The sequence below is a fragment of the Chlorocebus sabaeus genome, chromosome 2 (genome assembly GCF_047675955.1).
Source record: "Chlorocebus sabaeus isolate Y175 chromosome 2, mChlSab1.0.hap1, whole genome shotgun sequence".
NCBI classification, from domain to species: Eukaryota; Metazoa; Chordata; class Mammalia; order Primates; family Cercopithecidae; genus Chlorocebus; species Chlorocebus sabaeus.
In genome coordinates this window covers 19,343,637-19,359,554 of record NC_132905.1, presented here as the reverse complement: position 1 = coordinate 19,359,554, position 15,918 = coordinate 19,343,637, and the positions used below count along the sequence as shown (strand labels likewise).

The 15,918-nt window shown below is 51.5% G+C and overlaps 1 protein-coding gene across 1 annotated transcript in view; it reads right to left on the bottom strand.

Annotated features, from left to right (window-relative positions):
* Positions 1–15,161, bottom strand: part of RIMS4 (regulating synaptic membrane exocytosis 4) — a 57,317-nt gene extending 42,156 nt beyond the window's left edge. Inside the window, exon 1 of the mRNA XM_008016390.3 lies at positions 14,784–15,161. Within this exon, the coding sequence (XP_008014581.2) occupies positions 14,784–14,880 (97 nt within the window). The 5' untranslated portion in view covers positions 14,881–15,161. The remainder of the gene's footprint in view (positions 1–14,783) is intronic.
* Positions 15,162–15,918: the final 757 nt, after the last annotated feature.

Sequence of the window (15,918 nt, the reverse complement as noted above, 5' to 3'; positions counted from 1 at the left end):
TGGACTTGAATCCTGCCTTGGACCCTGTGTGATCTTGGGCAACTTACCTAATGTCTCTGTGCCTCAGTTTCCTCATCTATAAAATAGGAATAGTCAGCCAGGCGCGGTGGCTCATGCCTGTAATCCCAGCACTTTGGGAGGCTGAGGCGGGTGGATCACGAAGTTAGGAGATCAAGACAATCCTGGCTAACACAGTGAAACCCCGTCTCTACCAAAAATACAAAAAATTAGCCAGGTGTGGTGGCGGGCGCCCGTAGTCCCAGCTACTCGGGAGGCTGAGGCAGGAGAATGGCGTGAACCCAGGAGGTGGAGGTTGCAGCGAGCCGAGATCGCACCACTGCACTCCAGCCTGGGCGACACAGCAAGACTCCGTCTCCAAAAAAAAAAAAAAAAAAAAAAAAAAAAATAGGGATAGCCCCCAAAACAACCCCACAGAGTAGTTTTGGGGCTTGAATGAGTGAATGGAAGTGAAGCGTCAGAATGCAAGGGGTGCCATGTAAGCCATGTTAATTATCTTTATCAGCCTTTTACAGAGAAAGAAACAAAAGCACCACCAAGTGAAAAACAATGTGGAACAGGTCACACAGCAGCTAAGGAGAGTGTGGTCTCCAGACTCTGAAGCCCTTAATTTTTACCATGATATGCCCATTGTAGAAAATCTGGAAAATACAAAAAAAGCACAAACTAGAAAGCAAAAACTATCCATAATTCTGTCATGCAGAAGCAATTATAGTTATTTCCATCTGTGGGGAGAGGGGAGCGGGAGGGGGAGAGACAGCCACACAGAGAGTCCAGGATTCCATCCCCCTTCCCATTACTATGGAGTCTGTGTTCACAGCATCCTGTCTCACCCCCTCCCCTCCCCTGCCCTGCCTTCACTTGGCCAACGCCACTCACACCTCAGGTCTCTACTGAGCTGTCCCCCTCCCTGTGCCCCCCACCCAACACGTCAGTTCTTCCTGCTATGGCCTTTCCTGGCACCCTGTGCTTGTCTTATATGAGTGTTTATCACAGGCATGATTGGATTATTAGTTGCTCCTTCAAGCTGTGTAATGTCCAACACCTCCCCTCACCCCAGAAACCAGAATGTAATTCCATGACGACGACGACTGGACTTGCCTTAGGTCACCAGAACAGGGCTTGGCCATGAGCAACTACTAGAGAAGAAAGAAGGAAATAGAGTGGGGAGGAAGGAGAGGAGAGAAAAGGGGAGGAAAAGAGGGATTTGGGATTCAACTCTGCCTCTCCCAAATCAGTGCCCCCTTGGTGGGATGCAGATGGGAATCACACAGTCCCTGCCCTGGCTCACAGTGTGACAGTGAAAAAGTGAAAAGCCAGACTGTGCAAGCACTGGAGACAGAGAAAAGCAAAACACCACGGGGGCTCCCAGGAATGGCCACCTCCACCCTAGAGAAGAGGCGTGTGCTTCCTGGAGGAGGTAATCCTGGAGCCCTGCAGAAGCAGACATCAGGCGTCCCAGTTGAGGAAATGGCCCAAGTAGAGGCATGGAGGGAGAAAACTCAAACAAGACTGTTAAATATGAAGAAGCTGGATTTTGCCTGGAAGGAACGAGTGCTTGGAAGAGCTGGAAATATGAAGTCAACTAATCGGCTCTATACAACACTTCTTTTCCGTGTTCATCCTGTGCCTTTCTAGTACATTCTCCAAATAGTCAAACAAGCCATGCCGCTGAGCTGGAGTGAGCAATGCTGTCATTCCTCACCTCCTAAACCCTTATCCGGGCCCAGTCTCCTATTGCCAGCACCTGCATTTCTCTGCCTGAGCGCTACTGCCCATGGCAGGCTGGAAAAACACAGGCAATAGCCAACTCTCTGATCTGGCCTAGCAGCTCTTAACCAATGACTGATGGGAACGGCTATATTTTGGGTGGGATAACTAAAGTGCATGTTTTACCCCAGGAGTCCGCAAACTATGGGCCTCGGACTAAATCCATCTTGCTGCCTATTTTTGTAAATAAAGTTTTATTAGAACACAGCTCACCCATTCATTTACATATCGTCTGGGGCTGCTTTCTCACTGCAACTTCATGATTGAAGCATTGCAACAGAGACTGTGTTCCTGCAAAGACTAAAATATCTACTGTCTGGCCCTTTACAGAAGCAGCTTGCTGAGTTCTGTGCTACACTGTCTCCCCAGAAGTCCCCAGCAAGATTAAACTCCAGTTGCCCTCGCTCGAGGTAACCTGCCTGATAACACACAGTCTCCTGACTTCTTTCTCTGCCTCACTTCCTCACTTCCGTCCTGGGGTTTCATCCATCACCTTTCTGAACCATATGAAGCATATAAAATTCCATTAGACTGCTTCCACTAATAAAAATGGCAGTTCCAGGCAGTTAGCCCTAATACTTGTACTTGACTCCTTGTGTCAGACTCTGTTCTGGGAAAACCTAAACTAGGAGAGCAGGGCAAGTGTCATCATGCCCATTTACGCCCATTTTACAGACAAGCCCTAATTTAAAGCTGTTCTCTGCACACACATTGTCTCCTCCGCAAAGGCAGAGGTCAGCCTTGGTTTGAGACCCTTCCCGCATTCCCCAGTCAGAGCCTTGTCATGTGTCTTTGATATCCGCAGTATTATTAAAACACCTGTAGGTTCCCTCCTGCTTACAGCTGTGAACCTGTTCATCTAATGAGGAAATCAAAGTTCAAAGAGGGGAATGACTTGCCCAGGGTCAGTTGGCAAACTGGCAAAAATGAGATCTCAAATCCAGGTTTCTTTATGACAAATCCAGGGCTCATCCCATGACAAATCAACTACCCCTTCTGCTTTCACCTCAGGCCACCTATTAGGGCTTCTGCCCACCTCTCTGGATACACGGCCAACTTTCCACGAGGATCAGGCAGGTTCAAATATATTAAAATCCTTTGTCAGACACAAAGGACTTCACGTTTGCAAGGTGCAAAGTAGAAAGTCAGGACAGACACCCTCCAAAGAGGGACTTGGAAAGAGGTCCAGAAAGACGCACCAGATACAGGTATATATTCATGAAAAACATTAAATATAGTACAGAATGCTGGAAAGAACACAAGTGTTAGAATAGGCCTGGGTTTGAAGCCCTGTTCTGCCCCTCACTAGCTGTGTGACCTTGGCCAAGTCAGAAGTTCATCTAGATGCTCAATTTCCATACGGTCGAATGTAATGACTATGCCCACCTTGTGGACCTGAAATGAGGGTTGGACATTGCTCAGCACAGAGCTGAGCACACCCACTCTACCCACTCTGTAGTCAGGGGTTCCCAGAGAGTGGGTGAGTGGACCCCACTGGTGCCCCAGCCAGATCCCCCATGCCAAGCAGGTCCCCCATCACTCAGCTGCCATGAGGATCTGTTGGTGCTGGCTCACAGCTGCCCCACCTTTGGACAACTGCCCTTAGCTCATAGGAGCTGCCTCGCCTCAACAGTTATGCCCTCGGGGGACTACCCTGCTATAGGAGTACCGAAGGCTAGTCAACCCTGCCATGCCCTCCATTCTCCAGAGCTCCCCAGGATCTGGCTGAGGTTATCCTGCAGCCAAGTGCCCATGTCTGGCTGCTGCTTCTCCTGCCCCATGCTGCGTCTCCCTCACCCTCTCTTGCAGGTTTCACCTGCGAGCACTCCCGCAGTCTATTACTTGCACAAAAATCCATGTCTCAGACTAAGACGGTGGAAACTGTGAAGACTTCTCCTGTTTTTCTGGATTCTTTATAAAATCAAGCGACTTCTGCGGAGAGTCCAGAGAAGAAGGTACATGTTAAATTCTCCCTTGAGCTGGGCGTGGTGGCTCATGCCTGTAATCCCAGCCCTTTGGGAGGCTGAGGTGGGTGGATCACCTGAGGTCAGGTGTTTGAGACCAGCCTGGCCAACATGGTGAAACTCCATCTCTACTAAAAATACAAAAATTAGCTGGGCGTGGTGGCACATGCCTGTAGTCCCAGCCACTCAGGAGGCTGAGGCAGGAGAATCACATGCACCCAGGGGGCAGAGGTTACAGTGACCTGAGATCATGCCACTGTACTCTAGCCTAGGCGACAGAACGAGACTCCAGCTCAGAAAAAAAAAAAAATTCTCCCTTGCTGGAGCCACACACCTGACTCCCCTCAGGGCCCAGCTGCCCAGTTTGGGGGTCCCTCTGCTAGGACTAAGCATGCCCAGTAGAAGCTGGGCACAAATGGTAGCTTCGTGAGGCCAGATGGCTCGGGGGTGGCTCGGCTGGGGCTTGGGTGGGCCCCAGAGGCACCTGGTCCAGTCTTGGTGTTGGACCCAGGCTGATGAAAGATGCTGCTCAAGACATTTTCGAGGAACTAAATTTCATTAGAGGACCCAATTAGTGACGTATGTTTCCACCCACTCTCAGGTGATTCCAGGTGGCATTTACTAGGAACACTGAGTGCTGGAGATGAAGGGAGCAGACTTGAGGCCTCAGGTGCTGCAGGGTCCATGATGGCTTCTTGGGGTGCCTCGGGGGATGGGGAGAGACCCTGAGCTGTGTATCCAGAAACATCAGTGCCATAGACCTCCTGCGAGGCTTCAGGCGAATTGAGATTGCTCTCTGGGCCTCAACTAAGATAGCCACAGTAGATGACCTCAGAGGAACTTTCAACTAAAATAATGACAGCTAACACTCTTAAGACACTTCTACTGCGTACCAGGCTCTCTACCAATATTTATTCGTCTAATCCTCTTGACACCTTCGAGGCGGGAAGGGGCTATTATAAGCCCATTTTAAAGATGAGGAAACAGGCTCAGGGAAGTTAAGTGACTTGCTCAGAGTCACAGAGCCAGTAAGTGATAGAGCCAAGATTCAAATCCAAGTTATCTGGCTGTGGAGCTCATTACTTCCACCATGCTATACTGCCTGGCACAACCCAACTTCTCTGGAACTCTCACAGTGCCTGGCACAGCAATGGGCACCACCATCAGTGCTTAATAAGAATTCGAAAACAGGAAAATAAGAAAAAACTGGTAGCCTGAAAGAGTGTGATGGCGGCTTGTGGGAGTGGGACTGGATAGCTGAGCAGGAGGGAGATGCCACGTCCTTGGATGTCCTCTGGTGCTGTATGGCTTTTTTACTATGTATTTATGGTATCAGCACTAATAACAGCATAAAGCATTACGAAAGCTGACAACAGTGCTTGTACCAGGGATGGGACAGGAGGATCAGAAGACAGGGGTGCCCAGGACACTTCCACTGGGTATTTTTCATGTGTTTAAAATGTTGTAGCATCTGCGTATATTACCTAATCCAAAAAAATACTTACTTTAAAAATTATCCAAGGACCAATCAAGCAAAGATCAGCTAGAGAGAAACTGGCAGGAGGGGGAGCTCTGGGGATGAAAAATAACCATCTAGGGGTTACCGCAGAGTCGAGGGAGACAAAGGAGGAAATGGAGGGGCCTGTACAAGTGTCCTTCCTTCTCTGGGAGACTCCTCGTATATCTAAATCAAGCCCACCAGACTCTCACTCTGCAGGCAGGGATACTGAGGCCCAAAGAGTCAAAGAAAAGTGGGTGCAGGAGACACTGAGACTCAGCGATGAACACAGTCCTTCTCTCTTTACTCCTAACGCAGCCTTTTAGGCTCCACGGTGCACACAGTAAACACCACATACCTAGACCAGAGCTAAAGGCCTGATGCCAGCTGTGTGCTGCTCCATCCCATCCTTCCTCCACCCAGATGTGCACATCACATCATTTTTACAAAGTCTACAGGAAGAGGAAAGGCAGCAGCTTCCACCGCTTGGATGTCTTCTATGTGTTGTACACACATTCTCCCGAATTCTCACAAGGTATCTCTAACTCCATTTTGCAAAGCACAGGCTGAGGCCTAGATCAGTTACATACCACGGTCAAGATGCACAGCTAGCAAGGGCCAGAGATGCAAACCCAGGTCTTTGGGCCTCCCAAGTCCGCTCATTTTTACTATCTCAAGCCACCCCTCACAGACAGCATTTCCCATCAGTTTAGGACAAGTCCCACCTGGAAACTATTTGTAAGTGCCTTTGTCTTCACATTCCGAGTTGTATGGGGCTGGGTGAGAATCTCATCACACCATAAGGTTGGGCCCCTGCCTCCAACCTGAGCTAGACCCCAATCTTCCCTAGAAAATTACCAGCGACCCCTTTCTTAGAAACATCTGAATAAACGGACTCAGTAAATTCCCTCGGTAGCATTACCCAACACTTTGCCCCCTTTACATCGATGATTCCTTTAATTTACTTCTTCCCAGTAGAGGCTTATCCTCAAATAAACTTCCTGGTTTTAACACATAGCCCTCCCTTTTCCCAATGCAGAAAAGGGACCATGTCCTGTTCTCGCTGGTCAAAAACGGACCTAGACCTGAATCCTCAGAATTCCCAGAGCTGTCTGGATCCAATATCCCATGCAATGATATCGTGGCCTGATGCATTGCTCATTTTGACTCATTTATCATTTGTACAAATGACTTCCTGGAGGCTTTATGAGGGCCTATGTGTTAAACCCGGCGCAACGCAGGCAGCAGCTGAGACTCATTTGGATCACAGACTCTGTGACGGAAACGAGAGGGCCTGAAGACCATACCCAGGACTGAATTCGGTACCCAATGTCCCAGCATCTAAGACATCAGGAGCCAGGAGACATCCCACGTTGGCAAGACCCCTTCAGTTCTCTCCAGCCTTTTCCTCCAACCCAGTGGTTCTCGAGGTTCTCTGGATCAGCAGCATCCGTATCTGCATCACCTGGGAACTTGTTAGCAATGAAATTCTCAAGTCCCCCCTGCCCCAAAACTAAATAAGAGACTCTGGGTGGGTCCAGCAGTCTGTGTTCAGAAGCCCTCCAGAGGATTCTGAGGCTCACTCAAGTTTGGTGGCCCTGCTCTAACCCATTTAAACTGACAACAGCCACTGTGACAATTGCAGCTGCTACCAATGACTGGGAACCTACTATGTGCAGAGGGTTAAACACACACTCTCATCCATTAATCCTCATAGCAAAGGACACCTTATTCCACGCGTCCAGCTCTGGGCTAGGTGCATTGTGTCATTTACTCCTCACTATAACCCTCTTTAGTATTATTATGCCCCATTTTACAGATGAGGACATTGAACCCCACAGGGTTGAAGCAACTTGCCCACAGTCATACAATTCAGAAGTGGCAGTTAAGATGAAAAATTCAGATCGGTTGGATTCCAAAGCCATGTTCTTTCTGTCCATTCATGGAAGTTCCCCAGGGTCTCTCACACCTACATCAGTCTGGGTCAGGTGAGATTCGAAGAGGGGCGGAGGCAGGCAGGGTGAGGAGAAAGAACCCAGCCTCAACTCCACAGTGCCTTCCAGCTACAATGTGAAAGGAAGCCGCGTTATGCATTTAAAGGCACAGCCATCTGTGCCTAAGGAACATAAAAAACAGGGATTCAGGAGGCATCAGTTCTTGGCCTCTCTTTAACTTCACCCAGCTGGAGGCCTTTTCTTTTCCTTCTTTGGACCTCAGTTCCTGCACCAGATAATCTTTATCCTCTACAAGGCTGAGATAATTTGCCCCCTTCTCTGATCTCATCTCTCTAACCACACTGGTCTGCTTTCTATTCCCTAAAACTCAAACTCACACTGAACTCAGAGCCTTTGCACAGCTATTCTCTCTACCTGGAACACTCTTCCTCCTCATATTCCCATTGCTGGCTCTTTGTCATTTAGGCTTTATCTCAAATATCATCTCCTTAGCCTTCCCTGACTACCTAACTTAACATCATCTCCTAGCCCATCATCGTTCCATTTTCATTCCACTTAACAGAACCTGAAATTCTTTAATTGGTTACCTATTAATTGTCTGTTTCCCCCACCCCAGTCTGACTCGTTCCCCAATATATCCCTAGCACTCTAGCACCTAGAACATTGTTCAACACTGAGCAGCTCATTAAATACTAGCTGAATGAATAAATACCAGAAAAGAAAACCTGGACTCAGAGGTCAAAGCTCTGGATCCTTAATATGTGACCTTGGCAAGCCACTTCACCTCTTTGAGCCTGTTTCCCTACTTGCTTCATGAGGAAATGGGCTAGATGCTCTCCAAGGGTCCTTCCAAGACTGGAAGTCTTGGAAAGCCAGGCCTGGAAGCAGCCCAGCTGGTCCATCCAGAGAAGGCAGCTGGCCAGGGTCCCAGCAGCAGCTGCCCTCTCCCCACCCCCATCCACATCCCTGCCCAGCCACGCCATCATCTCACTCCCCCGTCGCAGAAACTGTTAATGAAGTGCGCACTGCTAAATGCAGTTACAATTACGGGGGCTAAGAATAAGGCGCTGACATCAGCCTCCTCAGTTTCCGAGTGAATCAGAAGGGGAGGGGGGAGGAAGGAGAAAAGGGGAGGGGGGGATGGCGCTCTGGAGCTGTCAAGTGGAAATAGCACAGCGTTAAATATAATCCAGCATTGGCCTACATCAGTCTGGAGAGGCAGGTGATGGCTTGGCCCCCAGGGCCAGGGCAGACAACTGGATTCTTCAAGGAGGCCAGGCAGCCATGGCAGCTGAGGGCCAACTGTGACAGGGATCATCCAGGAACCAATGGCCAGGAAGGCCCTCCAACGGGTGGGTGGATTGTAGCAGGGTGTTAGACCCTGGTGGGGTACATCACACCCAGGCCTTTGCCACCTGCTGTTCTGATAGCACAAGCATAGCCCCAGGAGCTTACACAGTCCTGTCTCACCCAGGATCTCATTTCATGCCCAGAAGCAGGAGATGGCCTAGAGTCAAACACACTTCGATTTGAATTGCCACCCTACAACCTGAGAAAGTCATGAATTCAACTGCTCTGAGCTGCCTGGCTTTCCTCATCTGCAAAATGGGTACATCTGCAACAGCAGCTACCCCTTCAGGTTGCCATAGGATTCAGTGCAATCACAGAAAGCACTGAGCACAGCCAAGCAAGCCCATCAATCATTTTATTTTTATAATCCTGAGATGCTTGAACAAAAATAATTAACCCTTTTTTTTTTCCAGACGAGGCTCAGGAAGGTTAAGAGATTTGCTTGAGGTCAGAGCCAGAGCGGATTCAAATCCAAGCCCAGTTATTTTTCTAATACAAAAAGGCAGTGGAACTGACGAGGAGTGCGGAATGGGGGAAGGTTTATAGTGGGGGAGATACTGCACCCTTTTGAGCACATTCACCGAAAGTGGCACCTTTCCAGCAATTTTTAAAAGACACGATGAAACGATGGTTGTTACGGCCATAGTGAAAAGACACAGAGGAGGCAAAGTAGAAAAAAGTCCCTGAGACAGGCGAGAGGGTCGGCAGAGGGTGAAGGCTTCCTCCCATTCTCGCTCTCCTCCGCACCTCTGCCCGCACCCCACTCAGCCTTCAGTTGGAATTGGCTCTGCCTCTGGTTCTAGCGGGGAGTGGGGAGGGACACAGAGCCGCATCCCGAAAGGGAAACAAGGTAGATGGACCTCTCTCTCCCTTCCCACCAAACAGAACCAGGTGGGCCTATGGCAGCTGCAAACCAAGGAAGCTGGAGCCAGGAGTCTGGGGGCTTGGGGATGGGGAAGTGGGTGCCTAAGGGAGAGAGAAGAGAAGGAAAGAGCTCTGATAGCACCAGAGCAGACCTGCAGACCAGTGATCTGTACAATGGAGTAAGGGGTGAATCCTCATGCACCTGATTTTTCTAAGATCATTCTTTCAGGATAATTTGATTAAAATAAAGTGGTTTGGACTGGGCATGGTGGCTCATGCCTGTAATCCTAGGACTTTGGGAGGCTGAGACGGGAGGATCGTTGAGTTCAGGAGTTTGAGACCAGCCTGGTGACATAGTGAAACCTCATCTCTACAAAAAAAAAAAAAAATCAGCGAGGGGTGGTGGTGCATGCCTGTAGTTCCAGCTACTTGGGAGGTTGAAGTGAGAGGATCATTTGAGCCTGGGAGGCAAGGATTGCAGCAAGTTGAGATCGCACCACTGTACCCCACCCGGGGCGACAGAGTGAGACTCTGCCTCAAAGTAAATAAATAAATAAGGTGGTTTGTGTCCATACTCTCACCCCACCCCTCAACTTGAACTATGGGAACAACTGGTTCAATTTTCCATCATGCTTCAGTTATCCAAATCTAGAAGAGTTCTGCTCAGCTCTGAAAACATTAAGAAAATGGGAAGGGGGGTGTGGTCAGGAAGAAGGGAGATAGGAAGTGTCCTGCCCTGGGGGGTGAGGGTGGGAGTGGAGGCTTCAATGTCGCAACCTCATGCCTCCATGTGGCCCTGATCATGAAGGATATTTTAAGGCCTCCTCCCTCATCCACCCAGCCAGCCTCCTTCTAGGGCTGAAGGATTCATTCCCACCATCTTAGAGGGAAGGGGTGAGACAGCAGGACATTTTGTTTCCCAGAAAAAGCTCAGGTCAAATTTCAAGGACAAAAGTTAGCACTTGGTCTGGGAAAGAAAACTCTGCCAAATGGAATAAAGGGGGAGGGGGAGAACTCCAGTGAGGTCACTCCAGGTGCCTGGGGGTGTGGGGAGACATTAGAACTCTGATTCTCCCCGCCAGGATCTGTCTGGCAGGATATGGGTATCGCCGCCTCATCACCCAGAAGTACTCAGACCACCCCCTACATTTCCCCTCTGTCCAAAAATGGGGAGCGGGGCGCTGTGGTACTAGTTTTTGGATCCCATTCACTATCCCACCCTGCCCCCAGCCCAACAGATTTGGTCTGAGCGGAAGAGGGTGGTGCTGGGAAGGGCTTTCCAGCCCAGAGATGTGGCCCAAACCGCTAGGAGAGGGACCGGTAGCTGGCTGGTGTTGCCATGGCAACTTCCTCCCTGCGCTGGATCGAAGCTTCCATCCTATGGGCAAATCAGAGCTGGCTGCTCCAGCTTCTCCGCCCTTCTCCCGGGCGGGAGGGGGAGAACTGGACGCTGAAACCACTTGGTCAGGCTCAGGAACACCATGCTCAATTCCAGACCCTGATGTAACAACCCCCTTTGGCATCTGTTGGAAACTAGAGACACCCCAGCTCCCCAGCTAGGCCCCAAGGCAGTGTCAGGGCTGGGACTGTAGATGTGATTGGTGCAAAAGAAGTGGTCAGGAAAAGCGGGGAACCAGTGGCTGAAATCCTCCCCACCCTCTTGACTGGCAGGCGAGTCCCCCAAATCCCTATGTTTAAGCCACTTCAAAGAAGGAGGGCCCAGCTCTACCTTAATAACTACAACGCTGCAATAAAAAGTATTGCAATTATATTAAAATTATAAAGCTAGCATTTTGAGAATCAGCCTTCTCCCCTCCCCAAACCCACAGATTCTTTTCTATGGTCACATTCAGAAACAACTCTTTCTCAGTAATAAGATAGATAATAGCTAACATGTATTGAGAGCCTACCTCATGCCAGGTACTGTACTAAGACCTCTGCACAGCACAAACAGCATAATAGTTCATTAAAAGCACAGATGCTTGGGTTAGATTGCCCAAGTTCAAGGCTTCATTAACTCACTTCCTGGCTGAGTGACCTTGAAGGAATATGTCTGTGCCTCAGTTTTCTCATCTAAAAATGGGGATGTTAACAGGATGGCAGTTTCATAGGCTTGCTATGAGGAATGAGTTAATATATTTAACATGTCTGGGAATATGTCTCGCACAAAGGTAATCATTTGTAAAATGTTAACCCTATGCAGTCCATGTTATTATTTTTCTTCTTCCTTACAGATACGAAACTGAGGCCACGTGTCTAACTCCTCCCCAATTACAAACCCAGTGCCAACAAGGCTGGGCAACAAAACACACACACAAAAACGCCCCCAAGCACACGTTTCCCTAAAGCCCCAGCATCCTTGTGAAAGAGGGCAAAAGGAGCATCTCATGAAATAAGTTCAAAGTGCACGAGGGAAGATAACCCTTGAGAGGAATTCTAGGAACCAGTAATGACCAGCATCCTGGACCCACAGGGGGTGGAAAGAGGTGTGAGGAAGGCTCAGCTTCCTGTGCCCACCCCAGTGGCCAAGGATCTCAAGTCCCAATCAGGAATGAGCTCTGCCCCAGTTAAGGCTAATAAGAAAAAGGCTCCTTCTCACACCATTTCTCAGGAAACTAGCAAAAGGATGGCAACTAAACCCTGAAGATGGCTCTCGCTCAGTCTGGTTGGAAAAAGATGCATTCGACATGAGTTGGAAGCAGCAACAAAGGGGAGGCTCCGAGACGAGCCAGAGGCCTGTCAGGGACACATTTCTGAGACGGAGCCAGCAGAGACAGATAGGCATTAAGAGGACCAGGGGAGGGAGGGGAGAAGAGGCAGGTGGAGCCACGCCTGTGTCCAGTATGGGAGAGACCATTCCATTGCTTTTAGAAATCAGTTCAGCGCAGTGCTGTTCTAAAAGAATAAATCCAAAAGGCTTCTTTTAGGAGAAAATTAATGACTTTAAGGAGAACGAGAGAAATTAAGCACCAACACAACGCTGCCTACTTCCGACTTTCACCAGACATTCATTATTCTTCCGGAAATGAAAGTTGACTTTCTCCCTCCCCCTCCCAAATTTGAAGCATCCCTCAAGAACAGACAGTGAGCACAAGATGCCCAAATCAAACTCTTGGTCACCAGCCGCACCCCCAGGCCTCCTCACCTGGGAAGTATTTTCTACAAAGTGAGGTCTGGATTTCTTAAAAATCCTCTTTCAGAGGGAGGGCTACTGGTTTAATGGAAAGAGAACCATAAACCTGATTTTAGTCTCAGCTCTGTGGCTGCCTCACTAGATGACCTTGGGATATATTACACACACACACACACACACACACACACACACCCATTCCAGGGCTTCAGTCACACACATACAAACACTCACACAAATACACACACACACCCCCATCCATTTGCGGGCAAAAAGGGGAGAGACAAGATGATTTCTAGGTCTCTTCCAAGTGAAACACTAAAGAATTTCAAGAAGCCTGCTGGAAAAAACACACATGAGTGGACCTTTAAAAATATCATTAATACTACATGAAGTTATCTGTTCTGACTTAAGTGAAACCACAGCAAGTTGCCTGCAGCCTGCAATAACCAAGGTGTTTGACCCATGACACAGGGTTTGAAGAAAAACCAAACCATTCCTGCCTCTGATGCTCCTACAAACCCACGCTCCTGCCCAGACCCGCTCTTGAGACCCAGGTGGCCTGCTGACCACTCTACTGTGTTGGGGAGCCCCCTACTTCTTCCCTCCTTGCCTTGTCCAGAATTATAATACAACCTCCCTCGGCTACATCAAGACAGAAGTTAAACCTCTGAGCCTCAGTTGTTTTTTTCTGTAAAATGGTGCTTGTAAAAATGGTAAAGTGTCTCTGCAGCAACCATCTTCACCCTTACCCCCATCCCCACCTCCAGGTCAATAGAAAGACAGGCCTACTGGGGATCTGCCTCACCCATCATTCACCAGTCAACAAATTCTTCTGAAGAACAGGCAGGAAGACATGACCACCACTTAATCCCATGATAGAACCTTGGTTGCCAGGTTGATCAGACAAGGGTCCCCAAAGACTGAGTCTAAACCTGGGCCCAGGAACTTCCTAAAACCGTAGGCTACCTTTTGTGGATGGTGCAGACATGCACTTCCGGAGAGACAGTCCATGGTTTCCTCAGAGACTTGAAAGTGCCCATGAAACCATTTTGCTCCTCCAACACATACGCTCCTCTGTTTTGTGCCCCCATTGAATTCAAATACTCTTGGATTTTCAGCTCACAAAACACTGAACTCCACCCTCACACCATACAGAGCCTTGCATCGATACGATGATCCCCATTTCAGAGATGAGGAAATCCAGGCTCAGGGGTGGCATGACTTGCCCAAGGTCACAGCTAACAAGTAGAGAATGAAGACTGGAACCTGATTCCGATTCCCAATCTGGCATTCTTTGAGGAACTGTCACCCAAGCCCTCTAGCTACCCCACCTGTTGGTGGATTCCCTTCCTCACCCCAGAACCAAATCCGGAGCGCTCATGTTCCTTCTGCCGGGTCCCAGGGCCCTAAAGAGTAGGTTTCCCTACAGCTCCCCACCCCTCCCTCTGGCTGAGGTTGTGCGCAGGCCTGGGAGGAGGAGGTTCAAGCCGCTGGATGGTGGCCGGCTTCAGCCCACCAAGAAAGGCGACTCCAGGGACGAGAGCACCTGAGGTCAGGGGCACACACCAGCGGGCGGACAAGTGTAGAGTTGGCGCCGCCCTACACCTCTCTCTGGGAAGTGAGGGGAGGAAAGGCCGTCACCTGGTCGGTTCCCCTGCGTCTGCCCTAGGCATATAAGAAGCAGGAGTCTGGAGCCCCAGCCCCTGAGGAAAGGAGAGGAGAGACAATTGGGGGCGCTCAAGGCCTCGGGCGCCGGGCAGGGGTCTTGGGCAGGGATCCTCTGGATGCGGCCAAGACAAAGATGGAGAGGTAAGGTCTGCGCGCCACCTCCAATGGCGAGGGGCGCGTCGGAGCCCCAGGGTGGGACGGCCAAAGCCCCGGGCTTGAAGAGTGGGCACATTCAGGAGACTCGGGGAGGGTGGCAGGTCGGATCCAGGGACGAGGCAAGGGGCCTCCAATAGGCGCAGGTAAGGAGGGAGAGCTGGGTCCTGGCGACCCAAAGGGCCCACCTGCAGGAAAGGTGAATGCAGACGATCTCGGGGTCCCTGGGGGACAAGGCCAGAAGACAGCGCATCCTGGAGACCCTGAGGTCCCGTGGGTGCGGAAGGAGACCCTGGGGGCGCCTTCCCAGGGCGTTGGGGGAGGGAAGGAGGGCGCACGGGTCGGGGAGGGGGCCTCCGGACCAGGATCCCGGGACACCCCTGGGGTCTGGGGACGGGCCGCGCGCTTACCTGGGTCCTCATCGTCGAAGGAGTTCATGCACGGGAAGTAGATGGCGAGCGCCTCGAAGGAGGCGGACAGACTGAGGCGGCTCTGCGAGCGCTCCATGCCTGCACCAGCGCCGGGCGCCTCGGCCGCGGCGGCGGCGGCGGCGGGCGGCTTGGGCAGCTTGGCCGCCCCATTCTTGACGCGGAGTACGGCGCGCGGCGTGGTGGCGGCGGCCCGGGGCCGGTCCGGGGCTCCGCTGCGGGGCTGGCGGGAGCGGCGGGGCCGACGGGCGGGCCAGGAGCTGGCGGCGCGCGGAGCCCGAGGCGCACTGTGCTCCCGGCGGCGGCGGCTGTGGCGGCGGCGGCGGCGGCAGCAGTGGCGGTGGCGGCGCAGCGCGCTCTGGCCCGCGGCGCCCCCAGCCGGCCGCGCGGGGCGGGCTTGGAGCGGCGCCGCAGCCAATCCGTGCCGCCGGGGGAGGGGGCGTCGCTGCGGGGCGTGGGAGCCCAAAGGGAGCCTGCTGCGGCTCCTTCCAGCCGCCCCGGACCCGGTAGTTGCGCGCTGGGAGGCAGGCGCGGGGCGAGGTTGTCTGGACCCTGGTCCGAGGGCTATCCCTGACCCCGCCGCGGCCCCCACCCTCAGCCGGCCGATTTGCGGAGAGGCCGGCGTCCAGTCCCCCACCCAGACAGGCCTCTCCCAGAAACACGGGCGCGCTCGGAGGGGATGCGCTCAGAGGGTCCCGCCCAGACGGGTCGGCATTCGGCCTCCCACACAGAGACCCTCAGCTTCACACCTGCACCCACAGAGAAGCTCAAACAGGCACCCACACCTACACATTCACTCTGCAACATGCCCCGCAGACACCCGGACAGATACACCCACAGACCCACCCCCTCACCGATGCGGGGACAGACACGTCCACGGACACACGCAGACTCACGCAGAGACCTGCAAACACACTCAGGGAGGCAGGCAGGCCACTCCTGGTGCCCGGCCTCCCACACGGGGAGACTCTCAGATGCCACAAAATCCCACGAAAGTTCAGGCAGGCATACACAGTCTCATGCATTCACACTTACCCACAGACACCCCAGAATTCATACACACACTCATACACTCAGATGAACACACAAGTCCAGATCCAGCACATACTCTGTGTCG